Genomic DNA, 14,698 nt, shown 5'->3' with positions numbered 1-14,698 from the left:
CAAAGGGAAATGTCCCCATTTTTTAGTCTGTCTCAGGCAGTGCCTATTTATTTCTATTATTACTTAGGTTCTGGCTGGCTGGCATGGAAAAGACCCTAAAACTTTCTTTTTAAAAATTTATTTTGAATAGGTTTTTATTTATATGATTCAAAAGCAAAACAAGGCCAGGCACGGTGGCTCACTCCCAAAATCATAGCACTTTGGAAGGCCAAGGTGGACAGATCATTTATTCAAGAGATCGAGATCATCCTGGCCATCATGGTGAAACCCTGTCTCTACTAAAAATAGAAAAACTAGGTGGGCATGGTGGTGCACGCCTGTAGTCCCAGCTACTCAAGAGGCTGAGGCAGGAGAATTGCTTGAACCCAGGAGGCAGAGGTTGCAGTGAGCTGAGATGGTGCTACTGCACTCCAGCCTGGCAACAGAATGAGACTCTGTCTCAAAAAAAAAAAAAAAAAAAAAAAAAAATCAAAACAATATGTAAAGGTTTACAGTGAAAACCCTTTCTCTTACTTTCTACCCTAAATTCCAGTTATGCTTATTAGTTTTTATGTATTCTTCCAGAGGTTCTTTGTATAAATACTAATTAATACACACATATACACACACATATACACATATACATATACACACACATATTTACATATAAGAGGTAGCATGTAATACACACTGTTCTGTACATTGATTTTTTTGCTTAGCATGAATGGTCAGGCACTGTTCTGGGTGTCTTAACAGATGTTAACTTACTTTTTCATAACAACCTTATGAGATAGGTATTATTATTTGTTCTTTTTTACTGTTAAGAAATTGAGGCAATAGTTAGTAGAGAGAGGCACTAGAGGGGTTAACAGACTTGCTCAAGGGCACACAGCCAGTGAGTGACATGGCTGGGATTCCAAACCAGGCAGGTGTTCCTAAGTCTAGATGGGGTCCCCAAACTTTTTACACAGGGGGCCAGTTCATTGTCCCTCAGACCGTTGGAGGGCCGGACTATGCAAGGTGTGACACCCTTCACAGTCAGCGCTGCTGCCTCCACTATCCCAGACAGCGGTATACAGTGTCACAGGTCCAGCACCGCCTCCAGTGCTGTATACAGGGATGGCGGTGATCAGCCTGTGACACTGTGTATACAGCGTCCTGGACATCTGCAGCAGCAGTGGGCCTCTTCTGTGGGAAGCCCACTGCTGCATGTTTCCCCTATTATAAGACACCTCCTAAAAATAAGTCCCTGTCTTTTGGGGGGTAAAATTAATATAAGACAGGGTCTTATAATAGGGGAAACACCATGTGTAGTAATGTGGGGGGAGACTTTTGGGCAAAGGGAGGTTATAGGGGCCATTATGTTGTTGTACATTTGGGGGAGTATGGGGGCCATTGTACTGTGTAGTAATGGTTATAGTGCTTTGCCTTTCTTCCTACTTCTCTGTTATTTCACACTGCTTCCGGTGATGTGGGGCACTGCAGCCGGAGACCAGATGTGCGTCATATGTCGTGCCAGATAAATGGCCTCAGGGGGCTGCATGTGGCCCCTGGGCCGTAGTTTGGGGACCCCTGGTCTAGATTATTAACCACCGTACCATACTGCCTCTTGGAGAGCCTGCTATGATCCGCAGAGAACTTCATAGAGCTTCGCACTGTGTTCTGTTAAATGAATGTACATAATTTGGCTGGGTGTGGTGGCTCACATCTGTAATCCCAGTGCTTTGGGAGCCGAGGTGGGAAATCACTGGAGCCCAGGAGATGGAGGTTAAGGTGAGCTGTGATGGCATCACTGTACTCCAGCCCAGGCGATAGAGTGAGACCGTGTCTCTAAAAAAAAAAAAAAAAGGAAAATTAAAAGAAATGAATGTACATAACTTTATCAGTCCTCCTTTTATGGTCATCTGAGTTATTTCCAATACTTAGCTATTATAAACCATGATGAAATAAGTAACCATGTATACTTCGGATATTTGTTGAATGAATGGGGTCGCCCCACGTTACACTCCTGGTGGGGTGCCTGTTCCCCTCAGCCTCCCCAGCAGATTACGTTATTAAACTTTTAAATTTTTGCCAAATTTATGGGTAAAATTTTTTATCTCAGAATGACTTTAATTTTCACATTTATAATAATGAGTTCGTCTGAGCATCTTTTTCTTTCTCTGCTGCCCAGGTTGGAGTGCAGTGGCACAATTACGGCTCACTGCAGCCTCCACTTTTCAGGCTCAAACGATCTTCCACCCTCAGCCTCCTGAGTAGCTGGGGCTACAGGTGTAGCCCTACCAAGCTGGGCTAACTTTTTAAATTTTTGGTAAAGACAGGATCTCACTATGTTTTCCAGACCAATGTCGAACTCCTGGGCTCAAGCGATCCTCCCACCTTGACCTCCCAAAGTGCTTGCATTACAGGCATGAGCCACCTCGCCTGGCCCTGGGCATCTTTTTAAAATATATATATATATATATATATATATATATATATATATATATTCAGGAGCCATTTAGCATTTCCTGTTATGTGGACTGTTTATTCATATCCTTTGCTCATTTTTTTTCTACTGGTTTTCTGGACTTGTTCTTCCGGATTTCTTATTGCTGGCCTAGAGCTTATGATGATGCACCAGTGCTAAGCCTTCTTTGCAACAGCGTCTACACCCTCAGATTTTCAGCAGAAGGTTGTTAAGGCTTTTCTTTCCTTTTCTTCGGTGTCTGCTGTGTTTTCATGCGCACAACCTCTCTTGAGGCACGGGGAGCCGAGGCAGGTGGAAAGGGTGATGGTGCGCAGGCACCAACCCTGGAGCAGCCAGAGGCTCCGGGAAAAGGTGTCAGTCGGGATCTCCAAGTAGTCTGGCGTTGCTTAGGAGAGCACAGCAGCTCTGATGGCGCTACGGTTCCGGACCTGTTGGGCCTCCGCGCAGAGACAAGGTCGGGGCTGGGAAGTTCACTCACCCCTAAAGGGAGAGGCACCAAGTCCAGGAACACCCTATGGGCGTCCCCTGCCCGTCGCATGTGCGGAGACTCACAGGGTCCTGGTCCTAGGCTTGGGACCATGAGAGACGCAGTTGGTTTCGAGTTCAGGACTAGGGGTCCCCTTAGCTCCTCAGATCCCGCAGAATCCCGCCTCTGCCCCATGGGAGCCAAGGCTAGGCCGCCCGAGGGGCTGTCAGCCGGCGGGAGGCTGTGTTCACTACCGACGCCTCCCAGGCTGGCGAGCGGGCAGCGCCCGGGGCTGCGCTCCCGGAGAGGGGTTCCCGCCCTGCCCCTACCCGCAGCGGCGCCAGTGGAACCGCATCCCGCTCTTTCGTTTTCGTTTCTCGGAAGTAAAGCGATTACTGGAGCGCCTCGGCGCGCCTGCCCGCCTAGGGGAGACCCGGGCGCACACGCCTGGGCGCTCCCCGAAAGAGATTTCCTCCCACACATCCTTTCAGTTCTTAGGGGTTTGGGGGAGGAGGACTCGGGAGCGCAGGTCTTAGGGCCCCAGCAGCCACAGCCGGGAGAGCGCTCGCGACAGAAAACCGGTGGCTTCCTCATCTCCACCTGTAATGCAGGTAAGAGCCTGGCGGCTGAACACGCAGCGCGCCCGCAGAGCCCCCTGCTCCCTCATCCTCTCCCCACCACCTCGATTTCCAAACCTGTTTTATCAGACCTTTTACCTGGCGGGAATCTCTCTTTCCAACACATTCCTAAACCTCACAGCCATCCCTCACTCACCTCTCTTTCCACCTCCAGACGCGGGTCACCGGCCCTGACTCTCTCGGTGTCATAGACAGTTCCGAAGGCATCACGCACAGTCCCTGCAGTCCCTTTCTGCAGTCCCTTTCTGCAGTCCCCTTACCGCTGGTCGCCCCTACACCAACCAGATGTGAGGTCCCTGGAAGTTCCTGCCCGAGCCTGGTCCTCAGAGCTGGTGAACGCATTCACGCAGGGATCTCCTCTTTAGCAGCCCCTCCCCACTCGCCGGTTTCCTAGGAGCCTCAGAACTGCCCCCAGAGCTGGGGCGCCGTCCCCCTCCAAGGCCCTTCTCCACTCCCTTCTCGCCAAGATACATATCCATTTATGAGACCCTTCCCTGGCCTCCATGCTGAAACCCCGGAGTCTGATCCTCAGCAGCTCCGTGGCTGGCGTTTCCTAGTCAGTTACAGCCCCGGAATTCCCCGCTCCTCTTACTTGGAAGAGGGTCGAGGCGTCGACAAGGGGCCTCCTGCAAGTCCTACGCAATTCCTGTGCCTTGAGCCCCTTCTCCAGCAAGGCAAGCTTCCCTCCCCCATCACGTGGCAGCCCCTGAGGTTTGATTACTTGGGATATAGCACCAACGCGGGAGTTGGTGAGGCACGAATGAAGTGCGAACGACCCTGAAAGCTGTTGAATCCCCTTTTGCGGCAGCCAAGGCTTCTGGAGTTTACTTTACTGGCTCCGATCCAAAATATTTCTCAGCTCTTCTTGGTTCCCAAGAGATGAATGTAAAGCTATTGACGATCCTAGAGTGAAAAATGACTTGGTGGAACTGGTTTCGCTTTTCCTTTCAGTGCTGTGGCAGCCTGTGGCTGAGCAGGAGCCCCAAGGAGCCTCCTGTTCTTCCAAAATCCTGCCACATTTTTTTTTTGTTTTCTCATCGAGATGGAAGAACCCCGTCATCTCTGGAGGCCATGCTAATTGTTGATTGTAAAGATACAGGCTTCCAGTGATGAGACCTTAGGATTCAGAAATGTATCCTTTCTTCTTCTCTTTTGAAAATAGTGTTTGTTTGTTCTGAGACCGTCTTGCCCTCTTGCCCAGGCGGAGTGCTGTGGTGCGATCTTGGCTCATTCCAACTTCCGCTTCCTGGGTTCAAGGGATTCTCCTGCCTCAGCCTCTGGAGTAGCTGGGATTACAGGCTCCATCACCATGCACAGCTAATTTTTGTATTTTTCATAGAGATGCTGTTTCACCATGTTGGTCAAGCTGGTCTGAGACTCCTGACCTCAGGTAATCCATCCGCCTCAGATTCCCAAAGTGTTGAGATTGCAGGCATGAGCCACCGCGCCCGGCCTGTTTCTTTATTTCTGATGTAAGGTCTTTTGATCCTGGCCCCTCAGGTTTCCTGTGCTGTCCTCACCAAGGATCCAGTGAGTATTCCTAGGCCCTCAGATTTCAATCAGACAAGCCTTGGCCAGGGGTCCTCTGGAGGAGTTAGGCACATGTATGGAAAGCTTGAATTGGAAGGATGTCATTTATTGTGTCCACTGGGTACAAGATGTTGATGATACTTAGTTGAAGATATACATGGTTTCTACCTTTAAGGTTGATGCAGTGTATTGGCAGAGATAAACACTCTTTCCCTTCCAAAAAATTCTTCAGACATTTAAAGATGGCTGAGCCTTCACCAAGATGCTGTTCTTCGACTGCCCTGGTTTTTCTTTCTTCTAGGAGGGAAAATCAACCAGTTCTCCTATAAGCCCTGCAGTAGCCATGCCTCCCGTAGGCACCCACATCCAAGCCAGACGTAAAGCTCCAATGGACCCGCTGGGTGAAGGGGGGATCTGCAAGCTGCCAGGAAGACTCCGTAAGTAGAGGGGAGGAGAAAAGGTGACTTCTAAAATTAAATTTTTATTATGTTTTAGATACAGGGTCTTGCTCTGTTGCTTAGGCTAGAGCGCAGTGGTGTAATCACAGCTCATTGCAGCTTTAATTTTGAGTTCCTGGCCTCAAGTAATCCTCCCATCTCAGCCTATCCAATGGCTGGGACTACAAGCACAGGATGGCTAATTTTTAAATTTTTAGTAGAGATGGGAATCTCGCTATGTTGCCCAGGTTGGTCTTGAACTCTTGGGCTCAGGCTATCCTGTCACCTTGGCCTCTCAAAATGCTGGGATTATGGGTGTCAACCTCTACACCTGGCCCTTAAAATTAATTTTTATTTTTAAAAATAAGAACAGGGTCTTACTGTGTTGCTCAGGTTTTCTCAAACTGGTTGAGCTCAAGAAATCCTCCCAGCTCAGCTTCCCGAAGTGCTGGGATTACAGGCATGGGCCACTGTACCTGCCAAAATTTTATATCTATTTCGTAACATAACTTTGTACCCCATAAATACATACAATTATGATTTGTCAATTAAAAATTTAATTTTGGCCAGGTGCCAAAATTAAATGACCTTCCCTCTGTTTGCTGTTTCTTTGCTGAGTTTTCTTTAGCTTTTCTTTGGTGAGAAAGTTGGAGAAGGTATACAACAGATACTGACAAATGTGAGGGCCAGGCAGTCTCCTCATTGGTAATATGAGGATTGGGATCAAATGAGTTATTGGGTCACTTCCAGCCTAGAGACAAAGAGTTGGGGATATTACCAGTGAGGAATCTAGACAGGCTAAACAGTGGGCAGTTGTATGTATGTAGAACCCTCTCTTAGATAAGTGTTTATTTTTATTTTTATTTTTTTTGAAATGGAGTTTCGTGCTTGTTGCCCAGGCTAGAGTACAATGGCGTGATCTTGGCTTACTGCAGCCTCCATCTCCTGGGTTCAAGTGATTCTCCAGCCTCAGCCTTTTGAGTAGCTGGGATTACAGGCGCCCGCCACCATGCCCGGTTAATTTTTGTATTTTTAGTAGAGACGGGGTTTCGCCATGTTGGCCAGGCTGGTCTCGAACTCCTGACCTCAGGTGATCTGCCTGTCTTGGCCTCCCCAAGTGCTGGGATTACAGGTGTGAGCCACTGCACCTAGCCTTAGTGTTTAATTTTATTGTTACAAAAGTAGCATGTGCTTGTTGTCAAAATATAGGGAAATGACAGAGATGTGTAAGAAAAATATGTAGAATAGCCATATCCACCCAAAGAAAATCATGGGAAATATATTGACCACAACCTTTCACTTCCTTTTCCTAAGCAGTGCTCTCACTTAAGGAAACTCATAAACATGGAGCAGGCTCAACATTAATGCATTCATGCCTATGTTTCAAATGGCAAAGCTGGCAGGAGAAGAGCTAAGTGACATGCCCAAGATCATACAGGCTCTTGGGCCAAAATCTGGTTCTGCTGATAATCTCAGGGATTTTTAACTGTGGTTCCGAAGCTGTATAAATCGACAGATTGGCAGCCGTCTGGGATCTGGGTGGGAGGTCTTGGGGCAGCTGTGGGCAGACACGTGTGGGCTGGTTTGTAGAGCTTCCCGGTCACTTCCTGCCCAGCTGGTCCAGTGATTGGAACCCTGCTTTACCTATTGCCTGGTCACAACCTGCTTTTTGAGCTGATGCTAGGACTGAGTTGAGGGCTGAGCAAAGCATGGAGTTTGACTTTACAGGCTTTGGGAAGAGCCTGTTGGCTCTTACATACCTCTGCCATTTATGGTCTGGCACCCTTTAAATGGGAAACAGAGTCCGTCTTTCCACGGTTAGAGAGAAGGTGGGACCGATGCTCAGACTCACCCAGGAGCAAGCTCTGAAGGGAGACTAGCATGGGGGTGGCCCTGGTGTTGCAGGGCAATGGTGCAGGGAAGCGGCAGCGAGAGTTGGGGACTCCACAAGCGCTCTCTCTGTTGCTTCATTTTGTCCCACACACCAAGTCCTACAATGTCCAGGCTGGTAGGTAGAGCCCGTAGTTGTTGGGTCTACCTAACACTTTTAGGTAGACTCACTTTTTTTTTTTTTTTTTTTTTGAGATGGAGTTTTGCTCTTGTTGCCCAGGCTGGAGTGCAATGACATGATCTTGGCTCACTGCAACCTCTGCCTCCCAGGTTCAAGTGATTCTCCTGCCTCAGCCTCCCAAGTAGCTGGGATTACAGGCATGCACCACCATGCCCGGCTAATTTTTGTATTTTTAGTAGAGATGGGGTTTCTCCATGTTGGTCAGGCTGGTCTTGAACTCCCAACCTCAGGTGATCTGCCCACCTTGGCCTCCCAAAGTGCTGGGATTATAGGTGTGGGCCTCTGCACCAGGCCCATGAAACTCACTTCTATTCCAAATAAGGAAATTGAGGCCCAAGAGGCTGTGTTCTGCCCATGGTCACATAACCTTCAGTTTCCTCCTGTTCACTGGCAGCCTAGCTCAAAGTTATGAGGTGAGAAAGTACAGGAGGAGAAGTGAGAATTTAGAAAGTTTAGTCATCATCTTGGTAAATCCAAATATGCAAACCTATAATTGTTTTGAAGAGTGCATTTTCTCTTGTTTGAACGTTTGTCTTAGGGAACCAGCTGCGTGTTCACTGAGGATGTGGGCGGTGGTGGGGGTGGAGAGGTTGAAGGTGGGCCTGGAAGGTGATCATGGAGTCAGATCTGGGACAGGGAATGGGTAAGAACTGGTAAGACTGTAGGAGTTTAGGACTAAAAATGCCCACCATGATTGCACTTTCATATCCTCTGAGAAAAGACTTCTGGAGTTCTTGTATTCTCTGAACAATGATTTTTTAAAAAAGGGGCCAGGAACTGTGGCTCACGCCTGTAATCCTAGCACTTTGGGAGGCAGAGGCGGGCGGATCGTGAGGTCAGCAGATCAAGACCAAACTGGCCAACATGGTGAAACCCCGACTCTACTAAAAATACAAAAATTAGCTGGGCATGGTGGCATGTGCCTGTAATCTCAACTACTTGGGAGGCTGAGGCAGGAGAATAGCTTGAACCCAGGATTTGGAGGTTGCAATGAGCTGAGACCGTACTGCTGCACTTCAGCCTGGGAGACAGAGCAAGACTCTGTCTCAAAAAAAAAAAAAAAAAAAGAAGTTGACTTAATCTAATTTTAAGATACACACCTATTTTTTTTTTTTTTTTTTTGAGACTGAGTTTCCTCTTGTTGCCCACGCTGGCGTGCAATGGTGTGATCTCAGCTCACTGCAACCCCCTGCCTCCTGAGTTCAAGGTATTCTCCTGCCTCAGCCTCCAGAGTAGCTGGGATTATATGCGTGTGCCGCCATGCCCAGATACTTTTTATATTTTTAGTAGAGACATGGTTTTACCATGTTGGCCAGGATTGTCTTGAACTCCAGACTTCGTGATCCACCCGCCTCAGCCTCCCAAAGTGCAGGGATTACAGGTATGAGCCACTGTGCTCGGCCATACCTATCTATTAACTAAAGATATATGATTAGAAATTTTAACACAACTTCTAAGAAACACTTTCTAATAGTGACGTTCAGTCACAAGACCCACAACTCTCCTCTGAGCCCTGAGAAATCCTATTTCCCTAAGACTGAACTTCCTAAGCTCAGAAGCTCACTAAGTAGCTATTGAATGAATGAATGCATGAGTGACTAGATGTCTTCATCAAGAACGCCAGGACCTCCAAACAATGCAGGATCACTTCTGTGGGGCCTTCTGAGATGGTCGCCAGATCTTCTGTGCATTTCTAGTGACAGGAATTTCCTCCCCTCTTGAGGCAGCCTGTTCCCTGGTCGCACAACTCAGGGTGCACGTCTTCGTGACCTCTCTTCTCCTAGCTTACAACTCCTGAGCTACTAGTCCTGTTGCCTTGGGTTAGATTTCCCCAGGAGCAGACCTTAAAATACTGGCGAGGAGTAGGGAGGAAAGACAGAGAAGAGAAGGAAATCTCAAAGGTGTTCTTTTGGGCCAGTTAGCACCATGGGGGTCTCTGGGGACAGCAAATCCTAAGTCATTCCAACTAATGGGTAAGGGGGTTATCCACTCACTGCCCTTCCATGACGGGATGAGTGCCGTTTCCAGGGGTATTGGCTCTCCAGCATTTCCAAGTTATCTTGTACGCTGGCTGAAGGGGTTCCTGCAGCTAGAAAAAGCCCCAGGCAGTGTCAGGGGGGCATTAGGCAGCCTTCAGAGTGTGGAGGTAAGAGCCAGGGTCTATGGGCGGGGCCCCGGCAGCATCTTCTATACCTGTCATCTTAGATTCCATGACTCATATTTATTGGAACGTCTGCAAATATTCAGACAATACAGTTCTGGCCCTTAGTAAATATCTGACAGTTTTAAAAGAAAAGGGATGCTAAATGACTCATTTTCTTGTCAGCAGCATCCCAACCAAGCAAACTGCTGACACCCAGTGAGGGTTTGACTTTTCAGCCACCTTTGGGGGGGGAATCTCAGCCCAGTTTCCTAATTTTCTGAAGCTGGATTTCCATCTCTGCCCTTCTCTCTGATGTTTATTCCCTGTCACCCACCCCATTCCCTCCCCTACCTCCAGCCTCCATTCTAGTATTCAGGACTGATCTGTCTCAGCAAGAAGTGAAAACAGATCTTGTTTAGCTTTGTGAGTTGATGCTAAGGGAGCACAGAAGTTATTTTCCTGTAGAGCTCACCTTTTTGTGTTGATTTTCCTGATAAAGATGTGTAGTAAAACAGTGGAAAGTCCAGTCTGAGGATACCTCTGATGTCCAGGGTTGTGGCAACGGACAGGAGGTCTGCTGGGATGGAGGAGTGGGATTCATGGAGATTCACAGCTGTGCTTCCGTGTATGGAAATAGGGAATGAAAGAGGGTTCTCACCTCCCCATCCCTGGTCCATGGCCATGAGGGTCTGCCCAAGGCCAGAGTGAGTCAGGAGCTATGGCAGGGACAGCTGGCAGCACAGGCTCTAGGACCATTTGCAGAACTGGGCTGATGTCACAGGGAGTGAGTCTGGGAGGAAGTGATGCATCCTTAAGGGACAATTTGGGAGAATCTTGAGAGGAGGCAGTTTAGTGATGGTCACCACCATGGCCTCATCCAGTGACAGAGAAACTGAGGCTCAGTGAGGGCAAGAGCCATCTATAATGCTAAAGGCCAGACTAGGCCTCCAGTGCAGGACACTTCCTTCTTGGTCATGCGTCTCTTCTTTTCCCTGGAGCTGATTCCCCAGAGAAAAGGTCTGTGAACTTCTCACTTCGAATGCAGAGGAACTGAGATATCTTTGTGTTTTGAAATTGACTTTCAAAGCTCCTAGCTGTGAATAGCCATGGGAAGAGATGTATAGTGCCACGTCCTATATTCAGAGTCACAAGGAGAGGGATCACACAGTTCTGTGACTCCCTGAAAGTGTAAAGCAGGAGAAATGGGCCTTTGGGAAGCTTGAACAACTTTTGGGTGCCCATGCTCAAGTTCACATCCTTCATGTGTGAGACAGCTCCTGGCACGTCATTTAAGAGATCAACTCTAACAGTTTTGGCTTCTTGGTATTCCAGACCAGGGTTTCTCAACTTTTAATGGCATGTGGATTTCCTGGGAACCATGTTGAAACATAGATTCTGAATCAGCAGTAGGTCTGGCATGGGGCTTGAGATTCTGCAGATTCATTCCCTCCCTCCCTCCCTTCCTTCCTTCTTTCTTTTTTTTTTTAGACAGAATTTCACTCTTGTTGCCCAGGCTGGAGTGCAATCTCGGCTCACCACGACCTCCGCCTCCCGGGTTCAGGTGATTCTTTTACCTCGGCCTCCCCAGTAGCTGGGATTACAGGCATGCACCTGCTAATTTTTTGTGTTTTTAGTAGAGGCAGGGTTTCTCCATGTTGGTCAGGCTGGTCTCAAACTCCCAACCTCAGGTGATCCACCTGTCTCAGCCTCCCAAAGTGCTGGGATTACAGGTGTGAGCCACAGCACCTGGCCAGATTCTGCAGATTTCTAATAAACTCCTGGGTGATGATGCTGATGCTGCTGGTTTGAGAACCACATTTTGTTTATTTTCAAAGTGCTGGTCAAGACTTACTAAGGAAGTGAAATCAACTTAGTGGACCAAGGTAAGTATTTAAAAAAAATGGAAATAGAACACATCAAAGTACATTATAAATGGTAAAGGTAGCCGAGATTTGTGACGACTTTGTTTAGGCTATTTATATATACGTGGGTGGATATAAAATGTATTTGTTTAGCATGGGTTGAGGTCAAAATGGTTTGAGAAATGCTGTCCTAGATCACGGCATATGATAAGCAGGAAATTAGATGGACGTGGGTGGAAAACACCAGCCAGGTGGGTGGAATAGGGAGGCTGGAGATGAAAAGAGAATGTTCTGATTCACTGGAATGTGTGAGTATTGACAGTGACATCATCACCTGGCAAGGAAAAGGAATGTGGCTACCACAAACAGATGGGGAATTCCGAAAACTATTACCATGAGGATAAAGAACCTCCCCTCCTTAAACACAGGGTCTGGACTAGACTATATGCAACTTTGTGCAAACTGGAAAGACCCAATTTGGGGAGAAGCCAATCAAAGTTCCGGCTGGATTTCACCTCCCTCCTCCCACTCCCTTCTCTGAGGGCGCCTTTCTGCAGTACACAACGTGACTGCGCTGGCCCTGCCGCCACAGTGTGGTGATGACCAGAAAGCTTGGTGTGATTACCAAGAAAAGGATTATCGGCTAAGACAATGGGGCCAAGCAATGGGGTGACAGATTTAAGGGCTATCTGGAGACACAATGACACACAACAAACTAAGGACATGGTAACTGATAATCCATCATGGCAGAGAAGCAAGCTAGTCTCTCTGTTTTCAGGCTGGGCTCCACCAGTGAGGATGCTGATCATCAGAATCAAGGCCATTGGTTGAGTTTTTACTCTTGACTAGGTATCGTGATGGGCATGTCGTATGTATTGTCTGATTGAATATATTCCGTAGCCATGGAAAGTGGCTTCTGTTGTTATCTCTGAAAACTGGGCCTTAGGGGCATTATCTTGTCCAAAGCTACCCACCAGTAAAATGGTGGAGCTGGGATTCGAACCGGCAACCCTCAGATCCCACAGCTGTCATTTACTTTGAGCAACTGCCTCTAGCCTCAGGTGATGATAGCTCCCATTTTTAGGGTACTGGCCAAGCACTTTAACTCTCTCCTGCATTCTTCCTGCAAGGGAATCCTGCAAGGTAGAGAGAGGCCAGCCCTTCGTTCTGATTTGTTTGCTAAAGGCTGGTTTGCTCTGTGGCTCCTGGAGCTCAGTAGACCTAGTGAACTGCAGGGGTGTGTGTGGTGGGAAGTGGTGGGAAATAACTTTGGTTAGGTGGGGAGGGGCACTCTGAGGGGTCTTGAAACCAGGATAGAGGGGTTTTGACTTGATGGGCTTCATAGTAAAAGGGATGCTGTGGGAAGAGAGGTCCAGTTGAGGTGGGGGTCAGGGGCTGGAGAAGGGACAGGCAAGGAAGCCTGGGGGCGACCCCACACTGCTTTGCTCAGCTCACTTACTTAAACAATTTATTTTTATTGAGCAGCTACTATGTGACAAGCATTGTTGTCAGTGCTGGAGAGACCACAGTGACTGAGACAGGCAAAGCTTATGCCTCCTGGAACTGACATTCTGGTTGGGGATTCAGGACTATGTAAAAAAGCACTAAACCCACAGATAAGGACAGTGGAGGTGATGCAGCTGGGAGGTGGAGGGGAGCCCCCACATCTAGCCCTGCTCTGGGAGGAGGTTGGGGACACATTGTTGGCTGTTCAGGGAGACACCTGAGCCCTCCAATTGTATCCTGGACAGGCAGCTCCTCTTGCTGCCCCAGCCAGGGGACTCTGTCCCTATCTGCCTCGGGAGCTGGGAGTCCGGAGCCAGCCAAGCTGGAAATCCTCAGTAAGCAGGCCACTGGGCTGGGAGAGTGAGGTGACATTTGCCTGGAATCTTGAGGGACAAAGATGGTTAATGGGAAAGAACTGAAAATGTGGTGGATTGTTGCCAAGAGAGGGAGAGGCTAGGGGGCTGATCTGCAGGTGAAGGCCCAGATTCATCTTAGACTCGGAGGGGGAGTCCCAGTTACTCTCATCCCGGCGACTAGGTCAGGGAGACTCCTTGAGGGCAATTGATGCCTTAGATAATACCCGCCAGGTGTTGGATCCTGTGCCATGCGTTTTACACATATTACCTCAACGTTCACAGCTCCTTGTATTTCAGAAAGCACATGCCACATGCCAGGCACCGCTGTTTAAACGGATTATCTCAGAGCACCCTTGTGACAGCCTCGTGCGGTCAGTACAGTTTTTTTTGTCATCCTTGGTTTTACCGATGATGAAACTGAGGTACTGTCATTTAGGTCACATTATTTACAGCTGGCCTGGCAACACCAACATCATCTATGCTTTTTGTTGCTGTTGTATGTTTTTACTTTATTTATTTATTTTTTTGAGTCTCACTCTGTCACCCAGGCCGGAGTGCAATGGTGTGATCTCGCCTCAGTGCAACCTCCACCTCCCAGGTTCAAGTGATTCTCCTGCTTCAGCCTCCCAAGTAGCTGGGATTACAGGTGCACGCCACAGTGCCTGGCTAATTTTTGTATTTTTAGTAGAGACGAGGGCTTCACCATGTCGGCCAGGCTGGTCTCGAACTCCTGACCTTGTGATCCTCCCACTTTGGCCTTCCAAAGTGTGATTACAGGCATGAGCCACCATGCCTGGCTGTGTTTTCACTTTTGCTTTTTTTGAAGTATAACTTACACACAGTCAGATGTACAAATCTGAACTGGCTATACACTTGTGTAGCCACCACCCAGGTCAAGAGCTAGAAGATTTTCAGCAAGCCGGAAAGTTATCTTGTGTCCTTCTCAGCCAATTTCCATCCAAAAGGTGACCCCTCTTCTGACTGGAATCCCCAGGTTAGCACTGTCTGTTCTTGGTCATAGTTTCGTGTCTGGCTTTTCCCTCTCAACGTGCTGTCTTTATCCCTGCGCTGTGTGTAGCAGATGTTTGCACTTTCTGGTTTTTTTAACTGAACAGCAGTTCATGGCACTAAGACATCTCAATTTGGTTCTTTGTTCTTCCTTGGATAGACATTGGAAATGTTTCTTGTTCTTTTCCTTTCTGAACGAAGCTCCTGTGGACATTCAGATGCATGTCTTTGG

General features: G+C 48.0%; 1 protein-coding gene and 1 long non-coding RNA gene across 8 annotated transcripts in view; one reads left to right on the top strand and one right to left on the bottom strand.

The window, feature by feature from the left end:
• Window positions 1-672: 672 nt before the first annotated feature.
• On the bottom strand, window positions 673-4,732 carry LOC141584304 (uncharacterized). The gene is made up of 2 exons (XR_012517280.1): window positions 3,690-4,732; window positions 673-1,809 (listed from the first exon to the last, which is right to left on the bottom strand). It is a non-coding gene; the product is annotated as an uncharacterized LOC141584304 (long non-coding RNA).
• ETV7 (ETS variant transcription factor 7) overlaps window positions 3,276-14,698 on the top strand; it is a 36,698-nt gene continuing 25,275 nt past the window's right edge. The window contains exons 1-3 of one of the 7 annotated variants that reach the window (XM_074397974.1): window positions 4,081-4,943; window positions 5,054-5,083; window positions 5,385-5,520. In XM_074397974.1, the coding sequence (XP_074254075.1) occupies window positions 5,427-5,520 (94 nt within the window). In that variant the 5' untranslated portion in view covers window positions 4,081-4,943; window positions 5,054-5,083; window positions 5,385-5,426. Of the gene's footprint in view, window positions 3,527-4,080; window positions 4,944-5,053; window positions 5,084-5,384; window positions 5,521-14,698 lie in introns of those variants that run through there. The other 6 variants (XM_010334084.3, XM_003923198.3, XM_074397973.1 and 3 more) reach the window with 6 other exon arrangements.

This window comes from Saimiri boliviensis, chromosome 4, assembly GCF_048565385.1.
Source record: "Saimiri boliviensis isolate mSaiBol1 chromosome 4, mSaiBol1.pri, whole genome shotgun sequence".
NCBI classification, from domain to species: Eukaryota; Metazoa; Chordata; class Mammalia; order Primates; family Cebidae; genus Saimiri; species Saimiri boliviensis.
Note: the sequence above shows the minus strand (reverse complement) of the source record. Positions and strands in the feature narration are given on the sequence as shown.